Source organism: Electrophorus electricus, chromosome 11, assembly GCF_013358815.1.
Source record: "Electrophorus electricus isolate fEleEle1 chromosome 11, fEleEle1.pri, whole genome shotgun sequence".
Lineage (NCBI taxonomy): Eukaryota > Metazoa > Chordata > Actinopteri > Gymnotiformes > Gymnotidae > Electrophorus > Electrophorus electricus.
In genome coordinates, this window is record NC_049545.1 from 6,205,280 (window position 1) to 6,217,440 (window position 12,161).

General features: G+C 41.2%; 1 protein-coding gene across 3 annotated transcripts in view; it reads left to right on the forward strand.

The window, feature by feature from the left end:
- The first annotated feature begins 218 nt into the window (after window positions 1-218).
- The window catches only part of slc24a3 (solute carrier family 24 member 3), a 60,115-nt gene continuing 48,172 nt past the window's right edge, over window positions 219-12,161 (forward strand). For all 3 annotated transcript variants that reach the window (XR_003410958.2, XM_027014791.2, XM_027014793.2), the window contains exon 1: window positions 219-740. Coding sequence is in view for 2 of the 3 variants with exons in the window: in XM_027014791.2 (XP_026870592.2) it covers window positions 554-740 (187 nt within the window). In the remaining variant the exon portion in view is untranslated. The remainder of the gene's footprint in view (window positions 741-12,161) is intronic.

Below are 12,161 nucleotides of genomic sequence, written 5' to 3' on the forward strand. Positions count from 1 at the left end.
AAAAGGTTTTGGGTGATAAAATGAACACATAAATTATGCGTTCTTTAAATGAGCAATAATACTTTTATACCTTTTACAGGACTAACAAATGTCCTGCGCATATCAGACAAACGACCACCAATAGGGGGCTGCGGTGAGCGAAGGATTTAGTTGGCAATAAAAGATTAGCACAATAGCCCCTCCTAACTGCCTCCGCCTCTCGGCGTGGAGTTCTGGGGCTAGGTGTTTCAGCAGCTGCACTTCTCCCAGATGTACGGACACTACTCTCTTTCTCCCGCTCCCTAATTCACGAACTCCCTCCCGCGCCCGTGTCCCGTGTGAACTGACACCAAGCGGACGCACCGATGGAGCGCTCCCTACGCTCGCAGCATCCCTATTTCATCCCATTCGAATTTGAAATAATATAGGAAAGATTATCAACACGACCAAGCTGAGCTTGGACTTTTCGATCACCTTCCACTTTACGTTCTGAAACTTTTTTTTGTTTGTTTTTGTATTTTTCATTTCTCCACTCTCGTGTTCACTGAAATATACTTAGTGTCCAGACTTCGTGATGGATGAGGATGTCTCTAGCAAGATGCTTGCAGCTGTCCGGACGCGGCCGCTGCGAGTGATGCTTAACCAGAAGAAGATCAAAGCCAGGAGGAAAAGGCGAAAGGAGTTGTTCTGGGGACAGATGTGCTCGATGGGGCTACTTCTCTTGGTGGTGTTGGGACTATCACGATTTGCGGAACATTCTGGTGAGTTCATTGATTGCTGAAACAATGGAGTGTGTTTGTGAAGTGACGGAGCAATGGAAAGTTGACCGATTTTGCTAAAAGAAATGACAGGCTACTTGTACTTCTGACTGTTTCGGTTTGATGCAGCTGTGCTGTAAGCTAGAGTTTCACTTTTCTGTAGACTTATTTCTGTTATTTTGGACACGAATTTCGATCATTATCGGCAGACATGCACGTCGCTTAAATGTGAATAATGTGGAGAGCTTTGAAACTCAACATCTGTGCTTAATAAAATCATGGTTTGTCGCAGCGTGTCGTCGGGGCTTGTAGAGTTTGATCTACGTCAACTTCTAGGCGGTTATATCTTTTAAAAGAGCAATATACTACATATTTCCGACATAGTTGTTTTGGTGGTGGGGGGGGGGGGGGGCGTGCCGAATTTTGCTGGGATTCTTTTGTTCGGCGATACGCCTCTGTGGTAAGGATAAGAGACTTAATTAAGCTCAGTTAATTCATCTGCCATTTTAGTGTAGCCTATAACAGGCAATAGAAGGCACATTTCAGCAGCATTTCAACCCTGTTTCGATTGAATTTAGGGTTAAGACATGCCATGATAACACACCGCGCTGATTACATCTCATCATGCAACGGCTCGGGGGTTGGAATCACGTAACGGAATAAATCTTCACTATCTGTCGTTAAGTATAATTGCGGGTATATAACATAATGGAGACTATAAATCTAAAATACAGTTCAGCAACAACTTTACATACTGTTAGAAGTACTTTATGTCTTCTGACACGTGTTTTCTAAAGCAACGCGCGAGACAGAAATTTTGCGAAGTATGCTTAAGCCACCAAATAGTATTAAAATATATGGAAATCTGACTTAAAGCCATTACCTTCCGTCTTTGGTATCAGCATCCTAACCACTGCTTTGACCATCCCAGATGTTCACAAGAGCTTGACGTCAAAGACAGCACACGACATCATGTAATATTTTTGACTGTCCGTTATTAGGCACTTATTAAACTTCATAAGATTATTTGCACATATAACTTAAACCATGGTCTATTTTATGCTGTAATAATAACATAGTTTAAGATACTGAAGATGAGTGTTTGCACCGGAATATATAGCAGAGTAAAGAAGTCTCTCTCTGCTTGTACCTATGGAGAAATCACGTTTGCCTTGATGGGCTTTGAGAGTGCTGTTGTCAACGGCCTGCCAGGTGATACAGAGACGGATGAGAAGTGACTGGGTCGTCAGTTGCTGTTCGCAGCTCATAGAGACACTCCCTTATTCAGGCATGCATCTGGGCCAGCCAGCCTTAAAGCCAGCCTCAGGGACCGAACTCTCTCCTGCACAAGCCGGCAAGAGCTTTTGCCTCCTTTCTTAAATTTTGTATGCACGACTAAGACTCTATAGCTGCATTGCCTTATTCTAATGTTATACTGTTGAGGAAGGCAGCTTTCCTGAGCCCTTTTTGGGTTGTGAGGCTTTTATCTACCTGGTTTTCCTTTTTTCATTTTTCATCCTTCTGGTTTCTTTCCTTCGTTCCAGCTGGCACTCTTGCTGAGATGTCAGTGTGCACTCAGGTGATTCATCCTCACACGCTACTACACCCATCAGTGAAGTGGATGCAGAGCGAGTAAGAGAGAGAATAATGTATGAGAACAATTACAGTCCCGCTGTCAGCTATGATTTGTTTTACACTAAATCCTTTGGTGTGACTGATTTGGTTGGTTGGTGCTGAATAACGATGTCAAGAATGAGGGACTTAGGTGTAAGAGTCAGTGTGTCAGCTCATACAGATCTGTAGAAATGCCTGACACTGTGGGAAGGAATCCTGGTTTATTACATTTAAAAAAAACTACAGTCTCAGCCTAATATCGCATCATTGGTGTGTGGCAAATATGAAGCAGTTTTTATGCTTTTAGGTGTAGCATAACAGTGCAAGGTAATTCATTGATTAACAAACAGAGTATATTTTTAGAAATCTCAAATGAAGAGTACAAAACTATGTTAGACTTTTAGTGGGCTAACCTTCTGAGGATCAGGTTAAAGTATTCCTTATCTCAGTGTAGGTAAAAGTGGAGACAGGGCTGTTTTGACAGATGCATACAAAAAGAACCACATTTTGTCCCTTGAGAGAGCCAAACAGTCTTGATGGATATTTGCTTGGTTATTTTCTCTTCTCTATATCTCTCCTGATCACCCCATTTATCATCTACACTGGCCATCTCCTTACACAGTTCCCACTTTATTATTTTAGCTAGTTTGACGCCATGCTGGGCCACCAGTCTGACAGCCAGCCAGTCCCAGATGAATGACTTCAGATGTCACTTTGTTCAGATGTCACTTCTGAGCTATAGAGCGAAATTGCAGACTTAGAGTATGCCATCACTGTTGGGGAACAAACCTTGTCAGTTTGTCTCGGACACTATTTAATTCTCCAAAACTTTAAGCTGACATTACATTTATTCTGAAAAGTATTATTTAAAGGATTCTTGTGATAAACTCAACATGCGACAAGGTTGACAGACAGGTACACTGAATGTTATACCCACACTTATGAAACTTGAATTATTTTGACAGATAATATGGATATCATATTAAATAACTTTTTTCAATGTACTATTTTTGAATTATAGGGGACATTGTATTGTACTCATACAGTAAAATGATAATAATCCTGACATCACAGACTTTGTTTTCTTTCATAAATGTGCACTGCCTGATTGCTGATGCCGTGCATAGAATCTGTTTTATCAACCACGGACTGATGACTCAGTGGTTGTAGACGTTGTAGTCCTGTGAATGGAGCGAGTGCTCCTTTTGTCTATAGAAAACCTTTCCCTGAAACAGCCACACTTGCACAGTGCTACCGATCCTCCTCAGAAGTCTAAACATCAGTGATTCTCTTTGAAACCTTGCGCTGTTGGATACTACATTCAGACCACAAAGCAGCAGCAAATTCCCACCGTGTAGGCTGTGTGTTGATGAGCCATGTCTGCTGTGCACACTCTCAAATATGTTCACAGTGATTGAAAGTAATTAATTTATTTGATTTGTGGATGAAGTGCAAATAATCATTGTACTGTCAGAACACTGGCAGCTATATGCCTCACCCAAACGCTGATTACAAAAATCAGTCACATTATTATGTTCATGAATGGACTGGAGTGTTGTATTCGGAGATTCCACTTGCCTGCTGTCTGTTTATGTGTTCTATGCTGCTGAACAGTCAATCCGAGCAAGTTCCCTTGAATTTTAGTAGAGAACATACTGTTAATTCCTTAATATTATGTTAATGGGAAATTCAGCCTACCGATGAGCTTAACATCACAAGTGAGAGAGCTGTGATAGAAAAACGGCTGAGCACTTGATGCCCATCTATATCATAATCATAAAAAACAGTAAAACTAGGAGTAAAAAATATGAATAATACCAATGATGGATATAAAAGACACTATTTGAATAACAATAAGAATAATAGTAGTGTGGCTTGGAAGGGATTTGCTTTCCTTCCAGCAATCTAACCAATCTTGGGTCAATAGAAACCAGAGATCACTTATGAGTATTACTAGCTCATCACCAAAACGAGGCTTACTAACAAAGGCAACCACATATGGTGAGTACAACAAGAGTCACTACTGTGGCTTGGTAGCGTCTACAAATGTTTCGGTTTCTTGTCACAGATACTAAAATTCTGACCCTCTGGGTGAACTGTTTGATGATACTGTAATTGTCTTTCAGGCCTTGCCTCAGCTGAAATATCTTCAGATAACTGTTTTTCATTTGTTATGATGGTGAACAGTGCATGTAACAGCATTTGTGTGTGTGTGTGTGTGTGTGTGTGTGTGTGTGTGTGTGTGTGTGTGTGTGTGTGTGTGTGCGTGTGCGTGTTTGTGTGCGTGTGTGTATGTGTGTATGTGTGTATGTGTGTATGTTAGTATGTGCATGTTTGTGTGTTGTATGTAGAACCTTAATATCTACATTTGGAGACATGGTAGACGAGCAAAATTAACAAGAGGTCAGTTGGTCAATATGTGAATAGGAGAGGAAAATGTGTTCCATAATTAAAGTTAGGCATACATTTTCCATGGCTTCCCATAATAGGATGGGCCTATTTAGTTCTGGCTTATTTTAGCAACTTCTTATTCTGGAATCCACAAGGCGCTTTATTTGAGAAGGAAGGTACTCTGGCTCGGGTGAAAATGAGACAGTGTGAGATAAAAGAGAGCCAGAGAGAGGAGAGGGTTTCTGTCTTTGGGATGAGCAGGCCCATCTGAACACCTCCATGTGTCTCTCCCTCAGTGGTTCCCAGTAGATGCGCAGCTCACTAATTCAGGAGCGAGGGGGCGTCCCACATACCTTCCCTCTTCTCTATATATAGAGCATTCTAAATGTCCTCGTTAGAGACGTGATTTATGACGCCCCTACGTCCTGCCAGCCTTACAGGGGTGCAGTAGACAAGAGTGGACGTGCCTCTGCATTGCATCTGTTTATGAAGTCTGCAAGAGGAAGCAGCTGAGGCTTACTTTGCAGTGAGCAAAACAAATGTCTCAAATCAAACCTGGAGCTTTGCTCAGGGAGTTTTGCTGAAATTTGTGATTCTTGTCCCAGCAAAGTTGAGAGGGTGGATTGCGTGCAAATGTATTGAGTACTGATTTACAGGGGAATTGATGTGAATGAATTTTGCTGATAAGGCATTATCTACTGTTTTTAAGGCTAATTCAGAGTTCGATATGTGTAGATCTTTGATTTTTAATGGATGAATACATTGTTTTGCATGAGTGGGTGAAGTCTCTAAAATACCCATTGAGGTACAGGGCTGATGCAGAGAAATGAGAAGGTGCACACTCAGTACTGTGGTGAGAAAAGGCATCCTGTAGCCTAGTATCACACGTGATACGGAACATCATCCTGTGCTTTCCACTATCTTAGCACCTTTACTCACATTAACAAAACTAACACAGTCGAAAAGCATTTCACCTGCAGTACATGGAGCACAAGAACTGATTAGCCTTTTAATTGCTTAGTTGGGAGTAATTGTGAGTTGGCTGGGAAATTGCCAGCAAGGATGTAAGGGTATAGCTCATTACTTTACAAAGAAAAAGCACAGAGAAGAAATACCCGCACACTCAAATATAATTTGTTCAAATGTGTTTGCATTTCTACCCTGTGAAAAGACAAATATGTTCACATTACTCTAATCCACATAAACGTTCACCAACAACAGATTTAAATGTTTGAATCTGCAGATGGCTTTGAACTTATATAAGCCATTGTTTGATTTTCTGTTTGATTGCATAAGACTGCTGTCCAGACTAATGTAATGATGAAACAGTGTCCTGTGACTGAACCTGACCAGAATAGGAGAGATGTTCCACACCTGATATGACTGGATTGGGGGTGACAGTTATTTTATACTCTCAGTTTATGTTTTTCTCTGTTGCTTCAGAAATCCTAACCTAAAGGGACCTATAGTTCACATGTTTGTAGGATCACATTTATTTTTTTCTGAGATCCTTCAAAAATGTTTGTGTGGTTTGCAGATGTACCTGCGTTTGCGGTTAGTGTTGGCCGTAATCTGTACAATGTAACGCACTACCATAATCAAACTACTTTTTCCCTAGAATGAAGTAATGTTATAAATTACAGTTAGAATTTTTACAGTTACTGGCTTTTGTTGCTTGCCTGACTCAGATGTTTTTAAGGGAAGATATATACTACAAAGAATGCATTTTACTATATAAAGTAATAAAGTGCATTCCATTTTCCTTAATTTATGCATGCATGCAGTACCAACTATAGCTGACGTCTGAAACATGAACTGTGGATGCAACCAGGGCAGAACAAGTTCATGGAAAATGTTTTACCAGACACAAGAGGAAACTGGGGGAAGCACTGAGATATTCTGAATTCATGACTCTCAAATCTGTCAAAGCATTTAATAAGGCTGGCAATCTGGAAATCTTGAAAAGTATTTAAGACAGTGTGATACAAAACTCATGACTAAACTGACATGCCTTTAACAATATGAACTATGGTAATTTTGGCTAATTTCTCCCTAATAAAATACTGAAAAGTCAACTGATTATCATGTACATATTTTCCAATTGCCATAGAGTATATGAAATGTAGAAGTAATGTAGAAGTAACATAGATTGTTTTTTCTAAGGAGTGGTAAGTTATCCCATTACAGTTTGAGAGTCATAATCACTAACTGGTAATGAGTTTTCAGTGATATCTGTTACATCATAACAATGTAGCAAATAGCAAATGTTCTAGTGAATTTTCGTTCCATTGATAACAAGCTGAATGACCTCAAGACCAGGATCTCAGCGCAGCATGAACCTAACGACTGCTATTTTCATTTTCATGGAGACCTGGCTTTTCCACACTGGGCCTAACTCTGTCTACCGTGGACACTGGACAGTAGTGGTGGTGTTTGTGTTAGCATCAACAACAGGTGGTGTATGCATGGGAAAGTGGGCAACAAACATTGATGAGGAACAGCTGAAGAACTGTTACTGCTGAAAGGCAGGGCGTTCTGCTCGCCGAGAGAATTCACTGCTGTGCTTTTACTCGCTGTTGACATTTCGCCACGTGCAAACTCCAAGACTGCATTCAGGCTGCTGCACAATCAGCAAACGTGAAACCACACACCCGGATGATGCGTTCATGTTGGTGACTTTAATCACTGCAATTTATGAACTGTCATTCAGAAATTCCAGCAGCACATTATCCAACTAGAGAGAAAAAATATTCTCAATCATGTATACAGCAACATGAAGGAGGCCTATGAAGTTGCTGCCCACTCCCACTTCAGATGGTTTGACCCCATTTCCCTGTTTCTTTACCCAGCATGAAGACAAACCTTCTCAGTGAGTAAATGTTTTAGACAGGGGGACACCAATCAGATACTACAAGACTGCTTTGGTAGTGGTAATTGGGAAGTATTCAAAGCAGCTGCAATGCAAGAGGACCAGCTACATCAGTGCATTGTGTCCCCAAAGTACTTCAGGTCAAATGTGAACCCAAAGCTGTGGCTTAACTATGAAGTGCTCAACCACACAACTGTATTCGTCTCTGGCGATGCTGATAGAATACAGAAAGGCAGGGTATGACCTACGTAGAGCCATCAAAAAAGCACAAAGACAACATGGACTGAAGCTGGAGGTCTGCTGGGACCCTGCTGACGCCCAGCACATGTGGCAAACGACTGCAGCCCATCACAGGCTATCAGAACAAGAGTAGGGGGGAAACAAACCGCGATTCCACACTGCAGGATGGACTGAGTGATTTCTGTGCCCTCTTTGAGGTTCCCGACACTTGGCCACAAAGGATGGCTGTGGCAGCAGGTAGCGCACAGAGTGCATCATTCACAGAAGTGAGCAGGACCTTGATTGGAATACATCCACGCAGACTGGCTGGACAAGACAACATCCACATGTGGACACTCAGGACAGGCTCATTAGAGCTGGGTGTTGTCCTTCCAGATATATTCAACATGTCTTTTGCAGAAGCCACATTACCCACATGTTTTAAGTGCTCCTCCCCAACAAGAGCCCTGTCACGTGTCTCAGAAACTACCATCTGGTTGCACAGACTCGGTCTGTGATGAAGTGCTTCAGAAGGCTAGTCTTGACCTACATACAGAAGAACAAAACCAGACTCCTTAGATCCTCTTCAGTTTACCATCAGAACATGTCCACAGAGGATGCCATGAACACTGCCATCCAAACAGCGCTCTGGCATTTAGAGAACAAAAACAGTTAAATGAGAATGCTGTTCATCACCTACAACTCAGCACTCCACAAAAAACTTCACCTGCTCAGGACTGTCGACCACCCTCTGAAACTGGATCTGAAACTTTCTAACAGAACACTTCGGTCTTCCAGAATAGGCCACCACACATCCAGCACATGAGCTATAAACACAAGAACCCCAAGGGATGTGTGCTGAGCCATATGTTCTAAACGCCCTTCACATATGACTGTGTGCCAATAATATTTCTGTAAATACAAACAAGTCTGAGGAAATGATTGTTGATCTGAGGAGGAGGAGGACGCAACACACACCACTACAAATAGATGAGGTGGAGGTGGAGAGGGTGAGCACCTTGAAATTCCTTGGCATTCACATCAGCGAGGATCCCACCTGGTCATACAGTACATCTCATCTGTTAATGAAGTCACAGCAATGCTATGTTCTGAGATGACAGAAGAAGTTGCTAAACTTCTTTAGCAGCCTCAGTAACCTCTATAGGGGCATCATTGAAAGATCACACCAGGATCATGAGAAGAGCACAAAACATCAAGGGGACAACTGACCCCAGCACAGTCTTCACACTCCTACCATCAGCGAGGACAGCACAGGAGCGTGCAGTCAAGGACCACTAGACAGAGGAACAGCTTCTATGTACTGGCCATCATACTTTTGAATGGCCACCAATGATATAAGAGCTCAATCTGTCCAACTGTATGATACACTCCATTGCACATATACACATACATGTTCACACACACACACACACACACACACACACACACACTCACACTCAAACATATGCTTTTTCTGATGAACTCTAGACTGCTTTTGCTCACTGTGCAACCGACAATTGGCTGCAGATTTTCTTTCCCAAGAACATTTAAAATTCTTAGACTAAAAACAGTATCACTACATTTCCTTGTGTACTTATTATTATTATATTTTATTATTAATTCTGTATATATTCCTTATCTTATGCATTTGAATCTTATTTTTTTTCTCAATCTTTCATTTCTTTAAACTCTTTAATTTCTCTTAAAATTATTTCTTTAAATTCCTGTTCTTAATATTTCAAGTTTAATAAATACTTAATTGTTTTAATAAAACATTTTCACTATTTTTCTTGTTAAAGACCTTCCCAAGGTGACTGTAATAAGCTTTTTGTACTCTTATGTGAAGCACTTTGAATTGCCATTGTGTATGAAAAGTACTATATAAATAAACTTGCCTTGCCTCTACATTTATTAATCCACTTTCCAGTGCCTTTTATTGTGTATGCTTAATATAGCCCACCTTATTTGTAAATTCAGACAACATCATATGAACATAATATGATGTATATCTTCTCTTATGCACATAATATACTCTATTTTCTTAATATTTATTTCTTAACATTTCCATTGTTCTGTGTAGCAGACTTTTTGCTGGGCATATGACAATAAAATTTTTGAATCTTGAACCTTAAACAATGGAAGAGTTCTTTAATATGGACTACATGGATTAAGGTGGGGATCCCTGGTCTAGAAACCTTTATAGTACTTACATAGAGAATCCAAATTCTTTACTATCAGAAGGGGAAGTTAAATCCTATTTTACGCATTCCTCTTTATGGTACATTTTCAGCATTTGAAGTGTAGTTTGCAAGCTACCAAGCAACAACATAAAAACATATATATACCCATCAGCTATAAAATTACAGCCACTTTCTGAATACTGTGTAGGTCCCCTCATGCTAACAAACAAGCACTGACACATCGAACTATGGATTCCACAAGACCTCAGAAGGTGTGTTGTGGTATTTGGCTCCAAGATATTAGCAGCAGAGCCTTTAAGTCCTGTAAATTGCAACGTGGGGCCTCTGTGGATTGGACTTTTTTCCAAGCACATCCTACAGTATTTCCAAGCACATCCCACAGATGCTCAATATGACTGAGGTCTGGGGAATTTGGAAGCTAAGTGATCACCTTTAACTCTTTGTCATGTTCTTGATATATGAATGAAGGCAGGAATCATCTATAATACCATATAAAGTGAAAAAACCTTGTGATTTTATATATATATATATATATATATATATATATATATATATATATACACACACACACACACACACACACACACACACACACACACCACACACACACCAGGGGCTGCAGGAAAAGATAGAAAAGATGAAAGATGTGGAGAGTGAAAGCAACTGTTCCTGTGGTAACTGGAGCACTAGGGGCTGGGAGAACAGCTCCAAAAGATACCAGAAGCAACATCTGAGTACTAGAAGTGTACAGTCCTTGGAACAGCTAAGATACTATGCAGGACTCTCTCTGGTCGGGGACCCAAGCTTGAAGGAAAAAGTCGAGGGCGCGTGGGGAATTGTATATATATTTATATAATAAATAATACAGAAAAGCAAACTGGTAAAGAGGATGTCAGTACTGGAGTTTCATGATCTTCCATGTTAACTTGGATCGTGATAACGGAAACAGTGACTGCCTACACACTCTGGCCACATAAGTGACTGCCTACACACACTCTGGCCACCAGTCAGAATGCAGGGCCCTCTGCACTAGCAGAAGGACTGATAATGGCTCTGAAGATTTCAGCCCGATACCTAACAGCAGCCAGGGTACCGTTGGCTATCACATGGAGGTTTGTGTGACCGTCCAAGAATATGCCTTCCCAGATCATTACTGATCCACCGACAAACCTGTTATACTGGATGATGTTGCAGGCAGCATAACATTCACTACAGCACCTCCACACTCTTTCACGTCTATCAACTGTGCTCAGTGTGAACCTGTTCTCATCTATGAAGAGAACGGGGAACCAATGGTGGATCTGCCAGTGCTGGTGTTATCTGGTGAATGCCAGTCACGATCTATAGTCCTGAGCAGTGAGCACAGGTCCCACTAGAGGACGTTGGGAGTCTTTTTCTGACAGTTTGTTTAGAAACATACACACCAGTAGTCTGCTGGAGGTCATTTTGTACAGTTTTGACAGTGCTCCTTCTGTCCCTCCTTGCACAAAGGAGCAGAAAACAGTCCAGTTGCTGGGTTGATTACCTGTCCAGCTCTCTTTAATGGCCCATGTCCTGGTTATCTTGTCCATGCCCTTGAGACTGTGCTGGTAGACACTGCAAACCTTGCGATGTGTGGATGTAGCATCCTGAAGGCAATGGACTACCTGCTCAACCTGAATGGGTTGCTTGGTACTGCCTCACGCCACCAGTAGTCGAAGCACACTAGCAAAATGCAAATCTACAGCACTGTAGGGAAGAGCCAGTCAGGAAGGATAAGAAGCAAGTAATTGTCTGTGGCCATCACCTACAAAACCAATTCCTTTGTGTTCATCCCCTCATCCTTCAATTTATCTGGTATGGCTCTGAAATATCAGTGAGGATTTCTTGTGATGCACTTGAGGTACTTTGCTCCAATTGGAACTAAAAGGAATAAGTCAAGTAGGCCATGTTACATTTTCAGGATGTTGTCTGTCCCATTAATGCATTTAGAGCAGATATCTCAGACTGTTATGCCTTTCACTTACTGAAGAAAGTTTTCATATCTGTTCAGTTTCCAGCTATGTGAGTAGAGCAGTCTGTTTGGGAAATAAATGCCTTTTTATGAAGAAACCATCTTATACAGAACAAACCTGACACCCAGTCCTGCTC